The 26810-nt window shown below is 41.0% G+C and overlaps 1 protein-coding gene across 4 annotated transcripts; it reads right to left on the reverse strand.

The window, feature by feature from the left end:
* On the reverse strand, positions 1-26781 carry DCUN1D5 (defective in cullin neddylation 1 domain containing 5). Of its 4 annotated transcripts, XM_040460791.1 has the most exons (8): positions 26381-26781; positions 24416-24507; positions 19128-19198; positions 18636-18727; positions 4802-4910; positions 4612-4716; positions 2462-2564; positions 1-573 (listed from the first exon to the last, which is right to left on the reverse strand). In XM_040460791.1, the coding sequence occupies exons 1-8, from the start codon at positions 26464-26466 to the stop codon at positions 518-520; spliced, it is 714 nt and encodes a 237-aa protein (XP_040316725.1). In that variant the 5' UTR covers positions 26467-26781; the 3' UTR covers positions 1-517. The 4 variants fall into 4 exon arrangements, with proteins under 4 accessions (XP_040316725.1, XP_040316727.1, XP_040316726.1 ...); XM_040460793.1 differs by lacking the exon at positions 24416-24507 and having other exon boundaries at positions 26381-26492; XM_040460792.1 differs by lacking the exons at positions 18636-18727; positions 19128-19198; positions 24416-24507.
* Positions 26782-26810: the final 29 nt, after the last annotated feature.

A 26810-nucleotide genomic window follows, 5' to 3' on the forward strand; every position in this document is an offset into this window, starting at 1 on the left:
TATCCAGAAATGTATTTATTTGCTGAATCAGAAAAATCATCATCCCAGAGGTGAAGCCAACATTCTTCCTAACAGTGCACAGATGAATACATGAGCCGTACTATCAGCAGGCCACACTCCCAAATATTAAGGTTGTTCAGAATCTTTAAAATTCCAAATCCATGGCAAGAAAGATCCTCTAAAATTCAAGAATTAAAATTTACAAAAATAAATACCACTCTGACACTCAAGGGACATCTTCACTTTAAGGCCTTTGTCACAAATCTGAATCTTTATTGTTCTGAAATAAATGTTATAAACATAACCCAAAACAAAAACTTGGATACTCAGTCTCAGAAGAGGTGTGGCTCAATGCCCATCACATGTAACAAGAAAACTTCCTTTTAAAAAAAAGGAAAACAAAGTACTAGGAGAAGTCTTTCACATGAAGGAAAATGCAGCCTTTGGATTTCTCCTCTCATCAGCCTCTACACACGTGGGCATCAGAAGGTTTGCATTTTCTCTGCAAGAGCTCTTGCTATGATGTCTGACGGATTTTCTGCCACTCAACAAATTCATCGAGAAGAACAGGCCCTAGAAAGAGAGAAGCATTTGTTAGAATTCAGTGACCTCAGACCTCCCACTACAAACACTCTCCCCGAGTTCTGGTGGTAATGAGGACGGACCCCCGCGTCTAAGGTGTGTTTCCTGTCCTGCTGGCTACTTAGCGCTTTTCTTTCTCGGCCTGCTCTTTCCTGATAGAAGAGACTTTCCACAAGGGGTATCTGCTGCAGCTTCCTTCGCAAGGTTGCAATGGCTTCAGAACTCTCCAATAACTAAGTCAAGATTGACTGCTCCCTTTGTCTAAATGATCACAGCACTGTTATTTCTATTAAGGAATATGGAGAGTGTTCAACATGTTTCTACATTACGTCACCAAAAGCATGTAAGCTTGTTGAAGGAGTGGCCATATAAGAGAATTATTTTGTTCAGGTAACAGGACCGAGTATAAATCTAAACACGAAGCAAGTGCCTAATGAACACCTGACCTAAAAACTATACTGAAAAAACATGTGAGGGGCGCCTAGGGGGCTCAGTCAGTGAAGTGGCTGACTTCAGCTCAGGTCATGATCTCACAGTTCATGAGTTCGAGACCTGTGTTGGGCTCTGTGCTGACAGCTCAGAGCCTGGAGCCTACTTCGGATTCGGTGTCTCCCTCTCTCTCTGCCCTTCCCCTGCTCATGCTTGCTCGCTCGCTCTCTCAAAAATAAACCTTAAAAGAATTAAAAATAAAAAAACAATAAATAAAAAGACATTCACATAAAGCAAGGGGTCCACACTCATTTCCTTACAGAAGCCATTCCTCACATGAGCTCACTGTTTTTGTTCGTTGAAAAACAGGGGAAAACTCGTGGCCAGAAAAGAGTACGCTGGCCCTATTTTTCTTAAAACACATACCCCTCGATGGTCTTTCTCTCATTTTTTATTGACGTACCTCCCTACTCTAAGGAAATCGGCCGACAGGGACAATCATAAACGGCAACCAAAAAGCACCCTAGCTGGTGGCGTAGCTACAAGCCAGCGAAGTGAGACGCAAGTTGGACACAAGCTATTACTTGGCTTCTGTCACTAATTCCTCACATACTTGAGTCAGATTTTCTGCTTTTTCAAACAAATCTGGAAGCTTTATTTTTATACAAAAATTGTTTTATATGTTGACTCAAAACACGCATGAATATACACATGTGTAGGCCTGCCTGCAAGCTTACTGCTGCTACCAAAGGGCTGTTTCCAAAAATATTACTGAATTTTAGAACAATCCGGGGGGAGAGGTTACAATGTAAACTACAGGCAGAATAAAGTTATCCCTTCTTCAGCATTTTGTATGATCTTCAGGGTCGCAGAAGTCCACGTTTCAATTTACTTTTATAGGAATGTATCCTACAGCGTACTTCAAGGATCTGTTTTCTGGTATTCTGCCCTTTCCACTGAAGAGTATGGACAGATATCTTAACTTGAACGATTGAAAAATGGTATTTCATCGAGTGCTTACTCAGGCATTTCTGTGGGAACTTATTGTGGCATAATCTGCTATGCCATCAGTGGGCACTGTGATTAGCCCTGAAGGTTTTTCTCTTGTACCTGAGGTTTTGCTTTCCTCTATTTAAATCCTGACTGTTCTTTTCTTCCATAGGAAAATGCCAGGGAAGGCAGGAAAGCAGAATTTTAGCTTTTACATGCAGAAATTATCATTTAACCTTAGCTATACTGCTCCATTACATTTCTGAGAAATTGGCAACATTCCACCTGTCAGCACAGACTTTCTAACGTAAGCCCTCCCCCACACCTTCAACATGATTCCATAAGAAAAGTTACCGTCAGCAACTTTAAATTCTTTATGGTAACGCTACACAAACGCATGTTCCCACGTAACAGTTTCAAGAACTTCATCTTCCTAGGAAAACACGGTTATTATACTTACAAGCACCATCTTCATCGTAGTTACTAAGATCGGCATGGACGGTTCTGCTGAATTCTAACACATTGTACCACTGATCTTTGTTCATAACACGATACTTCGATTGCTGCAGAAGAGGATATAAATATTTGGAATACAGAACAAGCGTTATCTAAGGCTCTGACTTAAATAAATCTAGTTATGCCATCTTTTTGTGATTTGGTCTTTCTTAAAGCACTTAGTCCTCTTTAGTCACTTGGGCTTCTAAGAGAATCCTCAGGGCCGTTCACATGTTAACATCATCCAAGCTACTTTTTCTTTATCTTTCCTTCATTTTTGAGAAGTAACAGGAGCAACAAAGGTACCGATCTGATAAAACGCCTGAGTGTCTTCCGTGTAGGCACTTCTATAACCGTCACTGAAATCAAGTCATACAGCGTATCCTACGTACACCAAGTTCCCTCACGCGGCTTCCCAGGAGACTGCTATGCATGAGATTTAATGTTCCGCCACATCTTGAAGTTGGTGCTTTTGTAGGCAGTGGAAAGAGTACTGGCCTGGGTTCAAACCCCACTTCTGTCACTGAACTGAGTGGCCTTGGGAACATTACTTAACAACAGAGCCCATTTCTTCATTCGCTGAACAGGGATAAAACCTAATTTGAAACGGTGTCAAACACCCTCCCCATAACCAGCGTTGAAAATACTTCGTCCTCTCAGCTCCCTGTAGAGGTGACTAATTTTTTTTTTTTTCAACATTTATTTATTTTTGGGACAGAGAGAGACAGAGCATGAATGGGGGAGGGGCAGAGAGAGAGGGAGACACAGAATCGGAAACAGGCTCCAGGCTCTGAGCCATCAGCCCAGAGCCCGACGCGGGGCTCGAACTCCCGGACCGCGAGATCGTGACCTGGCTGAAGTCGGACGCTTAACCGACTGCGCCACCCAGGCGCCCCGAGGTGACTATTTTTAGATTCAGTCCTCTTTATTTTTGCCCCGAACTACTAACAGGAGGAAGACGGATAACATTCATCAAAAACGTCTACTTTACCAGCCATTCCTAAGCCTACTCTATCAGGCTTAAAGATCTAAGTGTACCTGAAACCCACTCGCTCAAGTCCTGGTCATGACTGCCTCTCAGCAGAAGCTTTCAACAAAATTACTCTGGGGAATTCGTTATGATAATCAGCTTTATGAGAAATCATTTTCAAACCAAAAAGCAAAAGCATCTGTATTCAAGAAACGGTGGGATCTATACCAAAAAACCTGAAATTGAAAAGGCACAAAAACAGAAAGCCAAAGAAAGCAGTGGAAAAAAAGAACAGTATCTTAAAACCACTGCGGGTAGTAGGTGCTACGCTAAACCTGCTAAATGAACACTTTCTTCATAAATTCAGCAGACATTTTAAAGTTGTTATTAGTACATTTAAGTAGTCATTCTCATATTTGTGGGCATAAAATTTTAATTCTAACTATTTAGACTGAACCCAAGTGAAAAGGAAAGTGTTATCACTACACACAACGGGTTCCCTTACGTGGCTATCAGCCTAAGAGCTGGTGATTTACAAAGAAACCTGAAACCCGATTTAGAAGCCTAACATTTGTACACGAGCATCAGTTTTCTGTCAAAAACCCAAGAAACTAATTTTGCGTGAAAAACGTCTTTGCTAAAATTTATTTGAGGGTTCATTTTTTTTCATGCGGGGGGAGGGGGGCTGCAAGGCTGGAATGAAAGTATCTCATGTACAGAACATATTAATGAACATGAACTTGTGTCTACAAATGACATATGTACACAATTTATCAGAAACTTTTTACTTAAGTTTTTCTTAAAAACACACTATCTAAAAATCCATTTATGTTTCCTCATTTAAAGGTACGTTTTCAGGGGCGCCTGGGTGGCACAGTCGGTTAAGCGTCCGACTTCAGCCAGGTCACGATCTCGCGGTCCGGGAGTTCGAGCCCCGCGTCGGGCTCTGGGCTGATGGCTCAGAGCCTGGAGCCTGTTTCCGATTCTGTGTCTCCCTCTCTCTCTGCCCCTCCCCCGTTCATGCTCTGTCTCTCTCTGTCCCAAAAATAAAATAAACGTTGAAAAAAAAAAATTTTAAAGGTACGTTTTCAGAGTAAGTTTTACAATTAATATTTAATGCTTCCAGACGAGAACAGTGCACATACCTCCAGGTACTGGTAAAACACTGAAAACAGCGGCCATGTCCTTCCAAGCAGCAGGGCGAGCATAGACTTAGCGGTGTCGATATCAAGGCTTCTCTGATCTTTATCCTACAATGGAAGTAAAAAATTTCCCTAAGTGCGGTTCCGAGATGAAAAAAATGTTAAAATTACAAAACATGGAAATTCTACCTACCCTTGCAAAATCAAAGGCATATCTGTAGATATTCTTAAACGAAGAAATATCATTCAACTGTGAGCGCAAAAAGTCAAATTTGTTCTGTAACTTTTCTGTGCAGTCACACCTTAAATTAAAAAAGCCAAATACATTATACAATCCATAAAATTAAATAAAAGCATCATTAGGGGGTCAGAAGAAACGTATTGAGAAGAAAGTGAGTGCATCTATGAAATCAATCTAGGTTTAAAATTCTGCTTCACAAATTTAGAGTTACTAACAAACATATTGCCTCGTACTGACCAATGGGATAAAAAGGAAAAACGGAAAATAGGAAAAAAAGAGAAAACCTGGCAACCAATGAAATTCAGTCCAATGACCTTTAAAAAAAAAAGCTCAATCGAAAGCTCCAGTACAATCATGAGTATGTCTCAAGAAGAGATTCAGAAGATGTGCTTTTACTACATGTAAAGTTAAGAAGATGGCAGAACAGAGGAGATGAACCAGGCCTCGGTCACAGATTTCACTGGAAATTCTCAGGCACAGCTTGGTGACAGGGATTAGCCATGAGTGGTTTTGAAAGTTCAGGCTATAACACAGAGAAAATTAACACATTGTATTAGTGCTTCTGTCATAAACTCAGATTCTTACGTTTTCAGTGACTAAGCACCAAGGCAATCAGTGGCAGCACCTGACTTCAAATAAGGTACAGATGCCAAGGAAGGAAACCAGTTAAAGGCTCAAAGAGACGCTCTCCTACGGGCTGACACGAGTTCCACTGCTCAGCAAGAACCAGGTCACCACACCGTGAACTCCGGTCAAGCCGCACTCACCGCGCACACTGACCACAGCTATGTGTCAGCACAGATCATTGCCTCTACTCGACGTGGTGCTCCCTCCAACAGGCCGACGAAACCTAACTCACCAAAACCTAACTGCCAGGTTGCCATCTCTGAGCATACACCGGACTCCCTTTCATCACATGGGCCGTGCCATCTACCGTGACCCACAGTATTCCTCCCAGAATGGACTTAGTTCTCATCATGTACCAGAGATATCTAGCACCCAAATTTAACTAAGACCTTGACTATTCTAAACCCACAATGTGACAGGTGACTCCTAACTTTATTAAGGTGTAAATGTTTTGGATAATTTTCTAATGTTGATTAAACCTTGCGTTCCTAGAATAAGCCAAACTGAGTAATGTTTGTCACCGGTTTCGTACACTCCTAGATTTTCTGGCTATTTTCATAAGTGAGACTTGCTGGTAAATCTCATTCCTTCACACTCTCTTCACTAATTTTGATAACAAGCTCATGGCATAGGCCTTAGAAAAATGAAATTATAATTATTACTTTTTTTTCTCTTTTCTGAAAAAGTTTACTAAACACTGGAATTAGCATTTGGCCAAAATCAGCTGAAAAGCCATCTGGGTCTTTTCACTGAGGTGAGGTATTTTCTATTCTGTATTATTATTTATTTTTGCTTTCTGTTTTTCTTTTTTTAATTTTTTTCACTTTTTTTTTTAATGTTTGTTTATTTTTGAGCGAGACAGAGACAGAATGAGAGTGGGTTAGGGGCAGAGAGAGAGGGAGACACAGAAGCAGAAGCATACTCCAGGCTCTGAGCTGTCAGCACAGAGCCCGACGCAGGGCTCACACTCATGAGCTGTGAGATCAGGACCTGAGCCAAAGTCAGACGCTCAACCGACTGAGCCACCCAGGTGCCCCGCTTTCTGATTTTCTTAATCATCTTGGCAGAATTTCTTAATTATTTCAACTGCAGGTTTGCTTTCCCTTTTACTCTAAACATCTTTTTTTTTTAATTTTTTTTAATCTTTACTTATTTTTTGAGAGAGAGCACGCGCCAGTGAGCACGCAAGCTGGGGAGCGGCAGAGAGAGGTGGAGACACAGAATGTGAAGCAGGCTCCAGGCTCCGAGCTGTCAGCATGACAGACCCTGACATGGGGCTTGAACCCGCGAGCCGTGAGATCATGACCTGAGCTGATGCCGGACACTCAACCGAGACACCCAGGCGCCCCCATTTCTCTTCTAATGTAACATTCAAAGCTACAGATTTTCCTCTAAGTACAATTAAAGCTTCAGCCCAGTTCTGATAAATATTATTGCTTTGATTATTCACTTGTAAATGATGCCTTGACAAGATGGTTTCAGAAGACTGGTAGAGATAAAAGTCTTAGTAGAACAGGTTTAACAGACACTAAGAAGAGAGCAATCAGAGAAAAATAAAGGTGACCCTTGAACAACAAGGGTTTGCACTGTGTGGGTCGACTTATATGGGGATATATTTTTTTTCGATACATACAGTATAGTGCTGTAAATATATTTTCTTGATAGTTTTCTTAAGAACATTTCTTTCCTCTAGGTTACCGTACTGTAAGAACAGAGTATATAATACATTTAACGTACAAAATACGCTATTTGACTGTTTATGTCATGGGAAAGGCTTCCAATCAACAGTAGACTAGTAAGTTTTGGGGAAGTCAAGAGTTACACGCAGATGTCTGACTGTGAAGGAAGTCCCATGCCTGCCAGCAGTGAGGAGGGCTTCCTGCCCTCTCCTGCTGAGGTGGTGTTGGTGGCAGCCAGCTAAAACAGAAGGTTTAAATAAGGTCCAGAGTCGGGGCGCATGGGTAGCTCAGTCGGTTGGGCGTCTGACTCTTGGTTTGATCTCACAGTTCATGGGATCAAGCCCCACATCAGGCTCTGCACTGACAACACAGAGCCTGCCTGGGATTTTCTCCCTCTCTCTCTCTCTCTCTCTCTCTCTCTCTCTCTCTGCCTCTCTCCCCACTCTGAAAATAAACAAAGAAAAAATAAGATCCAGAGCTTCATAACATAATACTCAAAATTTCCAGGTTTCAATAAAAATTACCACGTTGTTCAAAGGTCAAGTGTACAGCCAAATGCTTTCAAAGAATCTGGTTCCAAAAGGGAGCAGAGGAAATCGACACTAAATAGTGTGGGAAGGGGACAGAAGGTTCGTTTGTTTTTTTTAGTAGACAAATACCTTCTGCTTCCAGGATGATGAAGTCAACGTACTTTTCATCCATGTCTCCTGCTCATTCCACTAAAAGCCAGAGACGACATACACAAAACAAACACAAGACTGAAAGAACTCTGAGATTCTCAGGAACAATACAGTGGGGCGCTTCCTGGGTTTTCTTTTGCCTTTTCTCCACCAGATCTGGAGATGAAGGAGTCAGCAAACCAGAAATGCCAATGGGGTAGACAGAAACCAAAAACTCGCTCTCCCTCCAGCAGAAGTTGAGCAGCCTAGCACGAAAGCAAGCTTAGAAAAGATACTCTTCTCCATTCAAACAGCACAGAAGAAGCCCACTCAGTGCCCACAGCTGCCAGCAGACTGAAGGAGGACCGCATGGCCCACCCACCCCAGGATGGACGTAGACGCCCCCCTTCCACCTCCTGCACCGTCAGTGGGAACCACATACAACAAGGACTTCAGCTCTGCTCCCAGCAAGGGGTAAGGAGTAGCGCCCTGGGCCATCAAAGGGTGCCTGGGAGGAGGCGGGGCTACACCATCACGCTCACCCAGCAGTGCCACCCGTGTCACCCAGAAATTCTTTGTGGAGGCCTCCTGGGGGCGGGACCTCTCCTGTCTGCTTACAACGATGAAGAATCCCCTCCTCCTGATGAGGTGGTGACAGAAAGCTAGCGAAAATGAAGGTTTAAATAAGATCCAGAGTTTCATAACATAATACTCAGTATTTCCAAGTTCCGATAAAAAAGCACTTCTCATACCAACAACCAAGATGGCAAGCAGAATGTAAAAAGAGGGCCAATACGTGCAAATATTGAAATCACAAGATGTGTTTAAAATTATCTGATGCAGATTCTAAAGCAGCTATGATGAAAATGGTTCAATGAGCAATTATGGACCCAATAAAACAACCCTTGAAAATGTAGCAAGTCTCAGCAAAGAAACAGTGAGTCTAGGAAAAGAAATCTAACAAAAAAGAACCAAGTGGAAAAGTCTGAATTGTAAAATACAGGGCAGACTTAAACCTTAATGTACTAATAATTATACTAAATGTTAAGTAGCCTGTACCAATTAGAGCACAGAGATTAACAGAGCAGGTCAAAAAAACCCATGAAACCAAAGTGACCCAACCATATGCTATCTGGAAGAAATGGACTTCAAACACAACATAGGCAGACTGAAAGTAAAAGACAAAAACAAACATATTCTGGAAACAGTAACCAAAATAAAGGAGAAGCAGCTTCATCAATATGAGCTAATGTAGACTTCCAAGTGAAGAAAATGATCAGAACATAGAAGAATATTATGTAATGATAACAGGTCAATCCACCGAAAATATGTAACGATTAGTTTTGTTTGTTTCAGAGAGGGAGAGAGAGTGCGTGAGCACGTGCGACCAGGGAGAAGGGGCAGAGGAAGAGAGAGACAGAGAGAATCCAGCTGACAGTGTGGAGCCTGACACGGGGCTCCATCCCACAACCGTGAGATCATGATGTGAGCTGAAACCAAGAGTCGGACAGGCGCCCCACAAGATGCAACAATTCTAAAAGTGTTTGCACCAAGCAACAGAACTGCAAAGTGAAGCAAAAACTTGAGAAGTAAAAGGAGAAACAAATATGCAATTATTGTTAGAGATTTCAATACTCCTCTGTTGAAACACTTCCTCAGGAACCGACAGAACAACTAGACACTACATCAGGAAAGAATTCAACACCACCAACCAACAAGATTCACCTGGCACTAACAGAACATGCCACTCAATGACAACAAAACACGTATTCTTTTCGAGTGTCTGTACAACAGAACCCAAGAGACCACAGCCTGAGCCATTGAGAAAATGCTGACAAATATAATAGAACTGAAATCATGCAGGATATGTTCTCTGACTACAATGAAACCAAACTAGAAGTAACAGGAAGATAAAAGCAAAATCTCCAAACACTTAGAAACTAAACAAACTCCTAAGCAATCCATGGGTAAGAACAAGTCTCAATGGAAACCAAAAAAAAAAAAAAAAAAAAAAATACTGAACTCAATGAAAATAAAAACGCAACTCAAATTTTGTGAGACCCAAAGCAGTGCTGAGGGGGAAATTCACAGAACTAAATGCAAATATTATGAGAGAAAAAAATCTCAATCAATAATCTAACCTCCTATCTTCAGAAACTAGAAAAGAGCAAAATAAGCCTAAAGCAAGCAGGAGAAAGTAAGAGCAGAAATCAGTAAAATTGAAAACAGAAAAATGAGACAGGAAAATCAATGAAACAAAGCGCTGATTCTTTGGAAAAAGAAAGTGAGTAAAACTGACAAGTCCCTAGCAAGAATGACAAAGAGAAAAACTGAAGACAAAAATTATCAATATCAGGAATGAAACAAAAGGTACCATTACAGACCTGTAGACATGAAAAGGATATAAATATGGCCACTTAGACAAAATAGACCCATTCTTTGAAAAACAAAAACTACTGTAACACACACAGTATGAAACAAATAATTTGATACAACGATCTGAAATAAATAGTAATTTGAGTAGCCCTGTAACTATTAAAAAATCTAATTCAAAAATCCCAAAAATTCTGAAAAAGAAACCTGTAGGTTCAGATGGTTTCACAGGAGAATTCCACCAATCTCTGAAGACCAATTCTATGTTCTACCTTGCAAAAGATAAATTCTAAGGAAAAATTTCCTAATTCCTTTTATAAAGCCAGATTTACCTTGACACCAAAACAGATTAAAGGCAGTATCAAAAAAAATTTTTTTTCACATGAAAAAAAATTTTACTATGATGATGGATGTTAATTAGACTTATTGTGGTAATCATTTCCCAAAATACATACATATTGAATCGTTACGTTGTACACCCAAAACGAACAATGTTATGTCTATTATATCCTCGGATAAATAAGAAAACAAAAACAAAAACAGACCAATATCCCTCATGAATCCTTAACAAATATTAACAAAAAGAATTCAGCACCATATAAAAATAATTATACACCAAGTGGGATATATTCCAGGTGTGCAAACTGATTCAGTATTGAAAACCAATTAATGGAACCACAGTGTTAACACTCTAAAAGAAAAACTACATGATTAGATAATTTAATACAGAAAAAGCACTTAAAATATTTAACATCAACTCGTGTAAACTCACAGAAAAACACGAACAGAGGGCAACTCCCTCAACTTGATAAAGAGCACCTACAAACAACCCACAGCTAGGGAGCAAAGGAATGGGTGTCCACTTTCACCAGGCTTATTCAGCACAATGGTAGAAGTTCCAGCTGATGCAATACGTCAAGAAAAGGAAATAAAAGACATGCAAGAGCGGAAAAGAAATAAGATGGTCCCTATTTCCCTATTTTGTGTTATAATCATAGGACACGACTGTCTATGTAGACAACCCAAGGAAGACACACATCCACACACACTCAGAGTAAGTGAGTTCAGCAAGGTCACAGGATACAAGACAACCACACAAAAATCAATTGTATTGCTACGTATTAGTAACTAATACATTGATATTAGAATTAAAAATAAATGGCTCAAAATTAAAACAAAATATTCACATGTAATTCTAACACAACATGTACAGAATCTGTATGCTGAAAACTACACACAATGAAAGAAATCAAACACCAAAAAGAGAGACATAGCTATCTTGCATGTATTCAGACCCTCAAAACAGTGGTCAATCCTCCCCAAATTCACTACGTAGTTTAACCAAAATCTCAGTAAGATGTTTTGCAGATAAAAAGATCATCCTAAAATTTTTGGAAGAGCTAAAACAATTTTGAAAAGAGATCAATCAGTCTTTGTGGTTTCAAGATTCTGTATACAGCAGCACCGCATGGTACTGGCAGAGGCTGAAGGCACAGATCGACAGAACAGAGAGCCCAGAGACAGACCTACGCACAGGCGTGTCCAACCGATACCGGACAAGGCGCAAAAGCAATTCAAGGGAGGAAAAGACCTTTTTCAAAGCATGAACTATGGAGCAAGTGGACAGCTGTAGGCAAGGAATAAACCAAAACCTGTCTCTCACCTTTAAGGAAATTAACTCAAAATGGATCACTGATCTAAACGTAAAATATAAAAACATAAACCCTTCCAGAAAAAAAACCGAAAGGTAAAATTCTCCGGATCTAGGGAAAGAATTCTTGGATTTGACATCAAAAGCACAATTCATAGAAGGAAAAACTCATCAAGTGAACTCCGTCAAAATTAAAAGTTTTGCTCTGCCCAAGTTATAAGAAGCAAAAACACAAGCTACAGAGTGGGAGAAAATACCTGCAGTCCACATACTTGATGAAGGGCTTATATCTAAAAAATTCAGGAAACTCAACAGTTTAAAAAATTATCCACTATGTCCCTTCTCTTCTTGCCTATTTTCCTCAGCTATTGTAGGTCACTGATTCTATACCCACCTCCTTCGTAACTCATCCATTGATTTTTAAATCTTTAATGTTTTTCACTTTCAGAGATTTAATTATGCATGGGAAATCTGATCATCTGAGGCCGTTCTTTGTTCTTTAAACATAGTAGTTACTTTATGCTGAGATTCAGATAATTCAAAATACTAGTCTTAAAGAGTCTAATTCTGAAATTTAAGATGTTCCCCAATATGCTTAGTAATTTAGGATTGTTAAAAACTGAACCTTTTTCTGCAGAAATTGAGGCTTCTGTTTAAAACGCATTCCTGTACAGAAGAATCACTTCCACCATATACGTGAAAACACTACTTACCTGGGACATTTGGAAAATACATTTTTGGCTTGTGTCATACAAATAATGCATTCCAGCTTTGAATCTGCATGATGAAGAATTTCTGGTAAGAACTCTCTTGGAAATAAGCCCTTCACCGTATGCAGAACCAAGCCCAAGCAATCACATCTCCATCTACTAGCTATGCGTGACATCAGTGACTTAATATGAGTTTTTGATCTGATTCTCACCCTACTCAGGCATTGCCATTTTGTCTCCTATTCAGAATATGCACCACAAGTTAATGGCCAGACGCTAGGTGACTAGAAACAGGTAGTAACCTTAAGGTTAAGTGTCAGATCTACATGTCCCTATGGTATCACCATCTCTCCTCATTTCTGGCCTCTGATTATTTTCCTTAATTTACAGTGAAGTCCAGGCATGCTTTTTAAAATATATACATTTTTATGTTTCATCCTGCATTTAAGTGTTTTACATGACAAATGGCTTCTTTGCACATTTTATCTGCCATATGGCCGGAAAAGGAAATCAAAATTTGGATAGGGTAACCATCCAATTTGTCTGGGGCCTAGTTCCTATGTATGAATGAGGGCACAATATATTTCATGCAGAAACAAGATTCTTACTATTTATTAAAAATGTATTATTTACTATTTCATTAAGCGGATTTATCAGCGCATTCTTCGTTACGCAAAAAATAAAGGTTTAATGGCATTGAAAACGTAGTTAACTACTACCAGAAGGATATGCAAAAGGAACAAATTCTCAGATTACATGTGCCTGTGATGCTGTGTGGAAATCTGGGTGTCTTCAGGCCCTCCAGCGTCATGAGCTCGTAAGTTCAGAGGGCACTGCATTTTAAGCAGCCAGTTACATGTACGATCTTCCTCGTGATGATCCATCCTAAGAGGCCTCATCTTCTAAATCTTTGTGGCTTCCTGAAGAAGCGTTTCGCACATTATTTTTTAATGATGTGATTCACATTTTCACACAGACTCTCCCTTAGAACCTTAATACACCTGAGATTCAGGAAGACATACGATAAAGGCACTTCCCAGCATTCAGGCCTTCCTCTCACGACCACCAGGGTTTAAAATCTTTCTTCAGGGCCTGGCGTGCACAAGCGCCCCACAATTATTTGTTAAACAGAAGTAGGAATACCAAAAATAAGCCACAAAGTACATCTTTATTTAATTACAAAAAGTTTCAAAATCCCTCCCTGGGAAAGGTTAGCAGGAAATTGGAGTTCAAACAAGATTATCAAGTCTGCGAGCAGTGACTTACAAGTTACCAAGGAGAAAAGAATCCAAATAAAATGACAGCCTTTTGCAAATAACACTCCCCAGGGACAAAGAGCACGAAGTCATTTAGGGTGGGCTCTCAGTAAGCTTAAGACGGACACGAGGTGAAGAACAAAGTTCCAAGTCACACGGAGAGACACCCCGAAACAGTGCACCTTCTCCGTTTCCACACACGTGGTTTCAGGAAGCTACTTAATCCTTCAGCCTCGGTTTCCTCATTTTTAAAATGACAACAATAGAGAACCATGAGACTGAGAACACACAAGTTCGATGTTTACAACAGTTCCCAGTGTGAGATGCTCCTTTTGAAGGAAATGGCTTAAAAATCACCTCAAAAAAATCACACTGTTGTCTCTGTCCCAATTATCCCACACCATTGCTCATCGTCTACCTAAATCTGGAGCAGAGAAAGAATCTAACCAAACAAAGAACAAGTAATGTTTTCTTGGAGAAGAGTAAAACAACAACAACAACCACCACCTTGCACATCACTGGTCTCAGAGAGACTGAACAGACCTCGCGAAACCAGTGAACACATCACAATTCTTACATTTAACCTGGCCCCAAATAGACTCAGCAATTAATAACGTCCACACCTCATAACTTGCGAGGTTTAGAAAGAGCATTTCCCCCGAAGTAAAAAGAAACGCATACTTAACTAGTGTATCACAGAAAGCAAGGGATAGGTTTTTGAAGAACAACTAAATAAAACCCCACAGATTTTACAGAACGCTGGCACAACAGGACACCATTCTCCAGGCCACCGAGGTGAGAACGAGCGGGTTTAAATTTCAACATTAGGACTCGGACATTAATTTCTTGAGTATTGTAAACATCTGATTAACAAGGAAGGCTTTTACATTTCTGCTTCATTAAAGCCCTCTAAAATAAGAAGAAATCACCATCCACGTATTAGCTCTAAGTGAGGTCCTCTTCCTTAATTAGTAAGGTGCTGTGGCACCCCGATCTGTAACAGGAAGAGTTTTATCCACAAAGTTCCGTATTCAGAACTCTCTGTGAATGAGGTCTATTGACCAGAACAAAACAGCACACCCTGGGGATGTCTGGAAATGTGGATGGGGAATTAAAAATCGTCAAGATGAACGTCGGGGAGAGCAGAGGGGGAGAATGCTAACGGCAACTAGCAGTTGGCCCCAAATGCTAAGTGAGCGGCAGTCACACACCACACGCCCCAGAGCACCCCGTCCCCGCGGGAAAATCGGACAGACGCTCCCCAACTCTCCCCCTAAATAAGGTCAGGCCAGACCACCGCCTTCAACCCTCAAGTCCAGGGCCGAGAACGGAGACCAGAAGGCGCACAGCTCGTCACCTACCGACGGGCAGCTGCGTACTTCCATTCCCGTCAGACGCTGTCCTGACGGTTTTCTCGCGATCGCGACCAAGGACAGTGTTCCCCACCAGCATGGTTGTCCGCCCTCGCCCCAACCCCACTCCCAGCGGGCAGGTGTGAGGAGAGCTCTCCGCTGCAGCCAGCAAAAACGCGAAGTACCCGCGCCCTCTGGCACCCGCAGACCCAAGGAAGAGGGAGGTCCGCGCGCCACACCCCGCGCCTTCCGGGGCGGGGGAGGGGCCTGCTGTGGCCACGAGAGGAGGCGATCCCGGAGCCTACAACAACTGCTCGAGCGAAGGCTCCCTGCCAACCTCCGGCACGGGGACCTGGAACACGGGGCGAAGCTCTCTCCGCCGGCCGGCCGGCTCAGGCCCTCCGTCGTGGAGCCGTTACCCCACCCCCCGGGACGCGGCCCCGTGCTGTCAATGTTCTTTCCTTCGCACGTGCTCTCCTTTCGCCGGCTCTGCTCACAGTCTCCTCTTCAGAAAGAACATGTTCCTAGATCCCGAACCGTCGTCATCCGAATCATTCTTCAAGGTCCGGTTCAGGGACCCCATACGAAGACTCTCCCGACTACTCGGCCGACACTCATCTCACCCCCAGCTGTGCTTCCACAGGACGTCGTACTTTCACTCTAGCGCCTGTCCCCTCCGACCTGGCTTCCGCCACAGTATTTCCATGCCGCCCCGGCCCTCTCAGCATGTTACCCAAGGGCAGGGGCCACGTCTCCAGCTTCCGTGTGATCAGCACTTAAGAGGCACAGTAGCTTACACAACGTGTTGACCATGAATGACTATCAAATCCAATCCAATCTGAGGAGAAATTTGGCCGTTACTACACAACGACACAGAGATGGCAATGGCGCCCTCCGAAACCTACAAAATGGCCGTGCCAGTCTACTTACGTACCAACTCATACCCACAGATTCTCTCACACAAAAAAGGCGATCCAGTTATGAAAAGTAGGCATCAACAGCCTTAACAGAAATGAACGTACAAGTATTGTGAATGCTGATCAACACTATATAATTACAGATTTTAACTACTCATGGCTATCACCGTCTACTACCTTTGACCACGGTGTATGTTTTAACTACCACACTGTCTCTACTCTTTAGCAGAGCTCTAAGGGTTAAAATTAACTAACTTGAAACAATCGATAACTATATTAAGATGATATAAGGGACCACGAAATAACTATGCCCAGATTAAATCAAATCATAAAAATACTAAAAAAGCTAGAAAGGGAATCGAGTCTGTGAAGGTTTACGTTTTATGATTATAAGTCAACATAAAACCAAACATACTAAGGCAACTATAAAATAAAAAATTAAGACTTACATATGTTCTTTGGTCTCTCAGTTTAAATTTTAAACTACTGTATTCCTCAGCAAGTTTTGTATAAGGAAATTCAGGGAGTAATAAAGACTTAGCTAAGTGATAAAAGATACTTGGTATTTCACATAGCAATCTAGATGAGGGGGAAAAACACAACTCTTTTCCCTCCCAGTCAAGAGGGCTTGCCTGACTTGAGCAGCTCCAAGGCCCTACAACACAGACAGGGCTCTAGGCAGACAGGCAAGAGAGCATAAAGGAGTGAAACGGAAACCTCTAGGTCAACTTTAAGTGTTAAATCATTGCTTCCATTTTGTGCAGCTTGTGAACTTCCTAGAGAGAAGACGTGCTAATAAAACTGAAGTTCAAGGGTTAAGTCCATTTCTATTCTTGTACCCAAAGCCAGATGCTAGTTATTCAAGAATAATTATTAGAAATGCTTTGTATTTAAAAGTTTCTGTTATACAAAGTCTCTTTATATCAAATTATGCGGACACATGATGAAAAAATTTTTGGTTTTAAAATACACAAACTGATTATTCAAAACAAGCAATATACAAAAAATACAGCAGGAGTAGTACAAAAAGCAGTTATAGTGCCAACTAAAATGTCTTACAATGAATAAGCCATGTTATAACTGACGAAAATTTCAATAAAACAGACTAAGCTACATGAAAACCAGTTTATATTCTTTGCATACTCCTCCGTATTTTATATTCATAAAAATATTTTATATTTTATCTTTCTCTAAAAAGCTAATTGCAGGTTGGATATTTCCAAGAATTTCAGAATCAACATCATTTTAATTGGTAGGTTATGACACCTAGATGAGTGACAGAGTTCACACTTGGTTGTAAACACCATGATTCAAAGTTAGTTAACAGTCTTGCATTTTATAAAAAACGCTAACATACATACATAAACGTGACGCAAACAAAGCACAGTATGCTAGACTGGTGATGAGGGGATTTAAATTCCAGGTCCTAGCTCTGCCAGTAAGTAGCTACATAAACCTAGGTGAACATTTTCTTTACCTTGGAGTCTGATTCCTCATCTCTCCTATAAGTAATTGAAATGACAGGTTTGATTTTATATTCTATCTTAGAAATTATAATTTGGTTCATATAAGTAAAGGTTTTCCCTAAAATATACATAAGATAGCTATATGTTAAGGTTGATTAAAAAGGAGAATTACAAAACATTAGATGCTGAAAATTCAAATATAAAAATTTAAGTTCCATATGAACACTTGAAAAAAATAACCAAGGTATTCAGAAATTAAGGACAGGCAAACAAGTAATAAAAAATAGTTAAATGTGTTAATAAAAGCATAACCACAATAGGAAACCACATGGCTAATTAACCTCCAGTTTTTGGCTCAAAAATATCATCAATTAATGCTTCCTCTATTTTAGAATGTTGATCATTAGTAACATCCTGCATGAACATTAGGAACATGACATAATTTAAAAATAACACATAATTACTAACTGATTCTGCAACTAAGCACACTTTACTCTGGAAAGTCAAGATCAAATTATTATCAAGAGGCAATTCTGTAACTTACAGAAGAATTCAAAGGCAGCCTCAGTAAGTAAGTAACCAGAACTTGGCTGAAGGCTGCAGGTGAGCCATATAAGATTTCTACTTTTGTTCTTTATAAGATTAATTTGGCAAAAAAGAAACAACCAAAGTGCCATGTAACTCTACCTTCGGATTTCTTTTCAAAATAAAGCATAAAACTGAAGAGGCCCCAGAACTTGGGGCAGCTCAAAGAACAAACTCCTTCCGTGGCAGAACTCTGTATTCAGAGAAGGAAACTGCTCATTGCTCAATCTGTGAGTAAGTAACTTTGATCGCAGACCTCTAATTCACCCACGAAGAGTCAATAATTTTAATAAGACTGTACTAAGGTTCTCAGAGAATAGGAAAGATGGGGTAACTGTTCATTTTGCCAAGACCACAATATAAATTTTATCAAACCCTAACTGATTGTCACAGATCAAACCAATGTGAGTATTTTAAGGTGAAACCTTACTTCTAAAAATTATGAAGCATATAATATCAATTAAGATCTTCAAATAGGCCATCAAATTTGTTTTTTAAAAAAATGTCTTACTGTAATGAAGTCATCCCCTTTAACCATTCTTCCTTGGTAAAAAATCCCATGCTTTCAGCCTCCAATTTCCACGCTAAAACTAACATAATAATCTGGAAAGAACAGAACATAAAGGATAGGGGAAAAGTCAGCACAGAGATAATCATGTCTATATTTTATCATGGAGAGCATTTTTATACAACTATTTCCATCCTTCAACTATTAAAGAATATAACCTCTGGAATTATTAACTCTGAAGAAGTGGGCCAATTTCTTAAAAGTAAGAAGTTCTAACAGTTTCTGAAGGTGGAATCTCTCTCTATCACAAATGACATTTGTATTAAGAGAACAGTGCCCAACTTAAATTGATTAAAAAGACCTTAAATGAAAATCTACAGTATAAAACATGAAGAAACAAAATCTTGATATAAGATTAAAGTGTCCCAATTTTTAGACATTTATAAATATGCTATATCCCACTTGTATTCCATTCTACTTAGAAATAAAACATACATTTTCAGGTTCAACACCAATGTCTTCACAAAATTTTTCCATTCCTTCTGGCCCTACAACTTCATCAGGACCTTCAAAGACAAAAATAATTTATATATTTTATTGTTATAATTTAACACCAACATAAAACATAAGCCATTGTACTAAAGGCATCTATGAATACACCATAACTTTTATAAATAACTAAATTTGAATTTTGATATATCTTTGACAAAGTGTTAAATATCGGCTATACGATTTAAAATGTAAAACTTCTGAAATATTCTTGAAACACCACATTACAAAACGAAATTAAGGAAAGAAAAAATATCAATCACTTGTCTGTATAGTAACTTGAACCTATCAATTAAAAAATCATTCATGAGAGCCTATCTGAACAAAATATTTGGTAATACATAAATATAAAGAAGTATAAGAAATTCTACAACATGTAGGCCCAACCCATTACTCAAGACAGTAAGCAAAGAACACCTGTTTTCTTACTAAAACAGGTCATTTATTACCCTTTTGAAACACAACAGAATAAAATTTAATACTTTAAAAAGATATACATATTATGAAGATAACGACTTAAAGAAACTACTATTTTCCTGATCTTGGTTCTAAAATAGCAAAGCATTAGTTCCACCACCTTAACATTGAAACTAAAGTTTAATTCCTCACTTAGCTTATGTCTACCATTTGTCCAAAACTTAATGATACTTAGCTTGTTTCTTATTTTTCTCCCTCTATAACACTAAATATAAATCAATACACCAATTCTCCCACTTTTTTATGTTATCAGATTCCCAAAAGATAGTGATTTACATCACTGCGGGGTCTCTTTTGTAAGTGAGAGATTGCAAACAACAAAATTTGTTGTAAGATTACAACAAATTTGCGACAGCATGGATGGACCTTGAGAGCATTATGCTGTAATTGAAGGAAGTTAAAGACAAATAACATATGATGTCACTTACTTGTGAAATCTACAAACAAGCAAAAACAAGGGCCCCAAACTCGTAGATACAGAGGTGAGAGGCAGGGTTTGGGGAGGGGGGGGCGGGCAAAATGGATGAAGGTGGTCAAAAGGAACAAACGTCTAGTTATAAAGCAGGTAAATCCTGGAGATGTGACGTACAGCCAGTCTGATGACTGCAATCACTACTACCATACTGTATATTGGAAAGCTCCTATGAGAGTAGGTCTTAAAGTGCTCATCATGAGAGAAAATGTATAACCCTGTGTGGGTAGAGATGTCAACTAGACTTATTGTGATCATTCTGCAGTATATACATATATCAAATTGTTACACTGTACATCTGAAACTGTCCTTTTTTATAAAAAGATCGAACCATTTAAAGCAATTACGAAATATGATAGAAATATGCTATTACTTCTGATTTTTGAAAACAGTCTTGAAATATTATTGTTAAAGTGACCCAAAAAACCCTTGTTTTCCTTTCTTAAAAACTTATAAAAATACTCCAGCTTTATAAATCACAAGCCAGATCACAGCTACTGGGGGGGGCGGGGGGGGCACTTTACACCCACCATCATTCGTTCACAAGTACAACATGAAATCCACGCTCCACAGTTTGTCCTAACAGAAGAATGCAGCCGTCCAGTCTGTGTGCCAATATAGTCCTGCAGCTTCAGACGAGATCCAGGCTGCTAAGAGGACGTTAAAACATGGTCTGAAACCAAAATGCTTAATTTTTTGGTTTAAATAAGTACTGCACTTATTTATGCAGTGAGGTGTTAAAAGGTGAAAGGGTGGTAATTATAGGACTTTCACTTCCCAATATATATTTGGAGAAGTTTTTTAATGAGAATGTGTTAATTATTGTAATTTTAGAAGCATACATATACAATAAAGCTGTTAAAAAATATAACTGAGTATGTTCCCCTACATGTGGTTTGGTTGAAAGTAAGTCAGGTAAAAAATTCAGTGGAAGAAAACAAAGGTTTTTTTAAGCCAAAACAAGAATGCATTGTCAATTTTTCTTATGAAAAAGAAAACTGACTTGACCTCAGAGCAGCCATCATCAGAAATCAAAAGACAAAGCTGAAGAGCTGTTACCAAGAAATATCAGTCACTATCATGAAACAGTCTCCCTAGAAACTGGGGAATTGACCAGTGGTTAAAATCTGAGGAGATTCAAATTAAATTATGTCATAAGGAGATATATACGACATACACAAGACCTTTCTGTAAATGTTCAGTGCCTTTCCCGAAGCAATGCAGATAATAACAAATTTGAATCTAAAGCAAGGTCAATACTAATATTCTTTTCCCAGACCACATAATGTTAGTTTTACTTTCTCAAATATACTCTTCCAATAAATCTACTCTGGGGCTGAATTTAACTCTCAGGCAAAAAAAATAGGTTTCCATTCAACTTAAGAAGCTTTGGAAATTATTTAGAATCTATCAGAATTATTTAGGGGTGCCTGAGTGGCTCAGTCGGTTAAGTGTCCAACTTCGGCTCAGGTCATGATCTCATGGCTCATGAGTTCGAGCCCCACGTTGGGCTCTGTGCCGACAGCTCAGAGCCTAGAGCCTGCTTCTGATTCTGTGTCTCCCTCTCTCTCTGCCCCTCCCCAGCTCGCACTCTGTCTCTCTCTCTCTCTCAAAAAAAACCAAACATTATAAAAAAAAAAAAAAAGAACTTATTAGATTTATAATTTTATTAGAACTAAGCAATTCTATCCTCTTTTGGGTTCTCTGTAAGATTTAAAAAGTGCCCTTTTACTTTCCACGCTTTTGTTCAGTAACAGGCCCCACGTATTAACAAATCCTTGCGAATGTAAGTATCACTCAAGAGGAGAGGTCTTGTGCAAGAGCAAAACTATCAGGCTTACCACACGTCACCTATGATATATTAACCAGATTAGTGGTAAATTAGTTTTTAAACTAAAACAAAAAATCAATTTTTTTTTTTATGACCATAAAATGTTCCTAGAGATGTGCAGAGTACAAAACCATGCCAGTCATAGCAGACGCTCAGGAATAAAAATTGTGCTCAATGAAACACACCTTCCCCATGAGCTATACAGGAGCTATGCTGTTAATTCTGGAACAGTACTGTTAAAACACAGCCAGTCCACCTAATGCTGTAATGCTATTACTCCTTTAACAACGGTTTACACGTATGAGTTCTGACTCATTCCAGGTACTGTGCTAAGTGCTTTACGTGCATTATTCCCAGTCTCCATTTTAATAAGGGACACCCCCATTTTAAGACAGAACACCTACTGTTGATTTGGCAAATAACTGGTTCCTCCTGGTCAGTTAGGTCTCCACCCAGAGTAATGTCTAGAGAGGCCTTCCCTATCACCTTATTTGAAAATCATCCAAACTTTCTAACTTTGTGTCCCTACACCACACCGTATTTTAACATTTATAACCCTCCACAATCTCTACTTATCTTGCTTACTTACCTATTTACTGTCTTCCCCACTAGAAGTCAAGTCCCCCAAGGGTAGGGATCTTGTCTAACTTGTTCCCTACTGTGTCCCCAGCACTGATCAGTGCCTGACACACAGTAAATGCTCAGGAAACATTTACTGAATGAATCGTTCCATACATAAGATAAATTGCCTTCAAGTGCATTTACTAATATTTCTTTGTAGAAGGAAAATGAGTTTCCATGTACATACTGAAAACAGAAATGACAAGACAGTAGTCATTAAAAGCATAAGCTCTGCAAGAGAATGACCTAAATCTGAATCCTCGCTCTTGTCACCGTATGATCCTGGGTCAATTACTTAATCTCAACCTCGGTTTTCTCATCTCTAAAAAGAGGTAACACTGCCTACCTGACAAAATGATTGTAAGGATACATTATATAATTATGATTTTTGAAATACACAGAGCAATTATTATGCTGGCTACTACAAAAATGCTAGCATAGCAAATAAATGTTTAGCTAATTAGAATCTCATGCTACCCACCAAAGGCCCAAGGAGAGGTAATACAAATGAGCAGAAATGAAAAAAAACGCACTAGTTTTATGGTATCTTAAGGTGTCTTTTTACAAGTGAAATAAGATGAGGGGCTTTTTGATTCTATATCATAAATTCCAGTAAAACCGGCACTTGGAATAATGGGTCACCATTTTAAATGGAGGTCAGTAAGAAATGAATTCCTTTCATTTAATTTGGGTTAGACATTGTCTTGGGATGCCAGTAATAGCAGTTTTTCTGGTCTAGAAAGAATCTGTTCTGTTACTAAACAATTTTTAAATTATACTTTGGGGATCCAGCTGATTCAAGTTACATCAATGGTCTTACCTTCCATACTGTTAGCCTAGGGTTACACTTCAAGTTCAGAGTATACTTTAGACCTTAACGGATTAGCACGAAACGTAAGAGTGACTCCATCTACACTATTCTATGTTAGACACTGAGAATCAGAGTTAAAAAAGGAGGAGGGGGAAGCTATAAAATCATGAATTCTAGAAGACCAAAACCTAGATTCTAAGGGAAAAAAATATCTTTATACATACTTATAAAAAAGTTAGTAATAAATGGGAAGTGTTCTTGTTCACACATTTGCTGAACACCAAAGTCCCCTCCCTGGCTTTGGCTTTCACCCTTAAGCTCCAGCCCTACCATGGGCCCAGAGCTTTCACTACCTGCAGGGTTCAGTTTAAGTCACAGCTCCTGCAGAAGCTCTTCCTGACACCATGAGGCTGGGTTCTATGGGTTCTATCGTCCTCTGAACTATCGCAGTGCATCTTCCCAACACAGCATTTATCACACTGTATCACACCAGTCTTTCCGTTCGTAGGGATTACTGCACTGCTGGCAGAAACGATGGGCTAAACGGCAATTATCAAAGGGCAAATGTGCTGTGCCATGACATATCTGCATTTCAAATCTTTTACTACGTTTCCAAAAAGTTTCAGAAAAATATCAGTTTGGGTTCAGAAAATTGTCAACAGAATATGCAAAAGAACAATAAGAACTACATAAAGTGTATAATGTTTTATTACATAGTTTGTTTTTCAGAATATCAACTCTCCTTTAGCTAATGGACTTAAACCAATAAATGCACCTGTTCACAAATGGAATTAATAGTGAATCTCACCCCTCCCACTAGCACATACTAAATTACATATTTAAAGAAAAAGCATCCTGACATAGTACCAAATTCTTAGCCTACACATAATTCTCAGTCTTGACCTTGATCCCAGGTCACAGCACTAACACAAAGCAGGCCTGCAATAAATAATTGTTAAATGAATAAACCAAAACACTTTTTAAAGCACGTGACTGATATCTTCTTATATTAATTTCATTACCTGCATACTCATAAAACCAAGCCAGGCACTTCTTGCTTGAAAAATGTTCCTCTCCACTTATTAGTCTAGCAGGGGGTTGGGATCTGCAATAGCTTAGAAAACACACAAATACCTAAGAATTTTATCAAGTCTCAACTTTCAGTGAAAAGCTAAGTGCAACATGAACTACTTCAATTCAAACTAAACAAAGTGTTTTGTTTTGTTTACAGCTGGTATTATAGGAAAAATGGGAGTTGTATTTGCAATTGGAAATTGGAAACAGTAGTCTACATGTAAAATTTTCTTGCTAACAAAGCCGGAAATGCTACTTTGCTCACTATCAAAGTCCAATAACATCAACTAAAATCATTTCCCCAGATTTGAAGTGAGCATGTGGAAGTTCAACCTAATGTTCTCGATACAGGACTAAGCTGGGAAAGTATAAATCTTCAGAGAGGTGAAAATTATATTTCTGTAAAATAGACAAACATTCGAAAACAAAATCTCACAAAGTAGATTTTGATACTTAATGAATGAATATTTTTTAAGAATTACATATTAACAGTTGTTGATCATCTGCGAAACTTAAATGGATGATTGAAGATAAAAGACGAGTTAGGACCCAAGAGTATAATTAAATTCCACACATTAAAAACAAAATTGTACAAATAAAAAGATAATAATTGTACAAATAATTGAGCCAAAGCTATTTAACGCCAAAGTCCGTACGTTCCATAAAATCATTAAAACTTGGGAAGCTCAAAATCGGCCTTTAGGGTTTCATGAACTTCAGAGGACCTTTCCCGGAGGAGCTCAAACAGTGACACCTGCACGAGGACCTAGAAACGCCGCGCCTTCGGCGGCTGAGTCATCTAACAATGGAGGCCCGCCTGGAAAACTGTAGGTTGATACAGCGAAGCGGCCCCTGGGCTGTAACACCACGGCTCGGCTCTGAGCGTGCTCGGTGTAAATAACTGTGCCACGTTACGCACGGAGGACGGCCACACGTGGGAGCAGTAAAAGCTAACGTGTCTGCTTCATACAGACGGGCTGGCGGCGCAGCCCCGGCCAGTTCTGGGGCGAGGTACCGGGAGGCCCGGGAGGGTCGGGAGGCCGTGTCACCGTGCACCGGCTCTTCTGCTAACCGCACTGAGACGGGAAAACTTCCGTCAACGACAAAAAGGAAGAGGAGCCTAGGTTACGTACCTCCCGCCGTAAGCAGACGCCTCTGCAAGGAGACAGCTCTGCCATCATGTCTACAAGGCTGACTACCGTCTCCTCTCAATGGCAGCAAGTGAAGTCGTTCCCTCGCGGGCCCGCCGGCGACACAGCCGGACACCCGAGGAGCAGATGCGGGACCACTCCCCTGTCACACCTAGCCTGCAGACCGAGCAGCACACCTCGCCGCTGGGCCGCCTCAAGGACACGCCGCAGCGGGATCAAAGAGCCGTGATTACAGCTCAGCTCTCCCTTCTCCTTCTTTCTCGGGGGGGAGGGAGGGGGCACCGGGTAAAATAAGGACCAGATTGTTAACGATCACGTCGACCGCGAACAGCGTCCTCAATGCCCGGAAACAGAACCGCGAGCGGGGCCTTCCCGACGCCGCGCACACGGACTTGGCGCAGGTGGAGCCACCAGACTTCCAGAAAGCCGGCTTCCTGCTGGGACCTTCCGGCACCGGCTGCTGCGAAGACTCGGCGTGCAGCTCCCCCTCCCAGCCCGGGCGGCGGGCAGCGCCAGGCCGCTCCCCTCCTCACCCCCTCCCCTTCAAAGAAATTCCAGAGGCGACCCTTCCGCCGGTCTGCACTCCCGTCCAGGTCTGGAAGGGCGCGGGGCAGGGGCACGGCCCCGGGCGCCGGAGCGCCCACACGGAGCCCGAGCCCGAGGCGCAGGCCGCGGTGTCGGCGGGGGCTCACCCCCGGGCCCCGGACAGCCGCTCACGGGGGAACGCGGGAGGCTGAGGGCGGGGTGGGGGGAACGTGATACCTGGAGATTTTACACTTCTTGAGGCCTCCGTCTTCCGCCACTGCCGCTGCCACCCCAGAGGATTTTCTCTTCTTCTTCACCGGCATCTTCCGCCCTCCCCGGCGGGGCGGCCAGGGGAGCCGGGGAAGGGGGTCGCCGTCCGCCGGGGACGCCTCAGTGCCGGCACCCGGGTCCCAGAGACAGCAGCAGGCGCAGGAGCGGGGCCGCCAGCCCGCCCCAGCGCGGCCCAGCGCGGCCGCAGCCCGCCCCCAAGTCCCCTCCTGGTCCTCCGCGCGGGGCCGGGGGCGCTCCTGGCCGGGGGGCACCGCGGCTCGCTCCCTCCGGGACGACAGAACCCGGACAGCGCGGCACCGCCACCACTCACACACTCGGAGGGCAGGAGGCTCGCTCTGACCCGGACGCGAACCGCCCAGAGCCGGAAGTGACGCGA

The sequence above is a fragment of the Herpailurus yagouaroundi genome, unplaced genomic scaffold (assembly GCF_014898765.1).
Source record: "Herpailurus yagouaroundi ecotype Mexico unplaced genomic scaffold, PumYag 251, whole genome shotgun sequence".
In the NCBI taxonomy this organism is placed as follows: domain Eukaryota; kingdom Metazoa; phylum Chordata; class Mammalia; order Carnivora; family Felidae; genus Herpailurus; species Herpailurus yagouaroundi.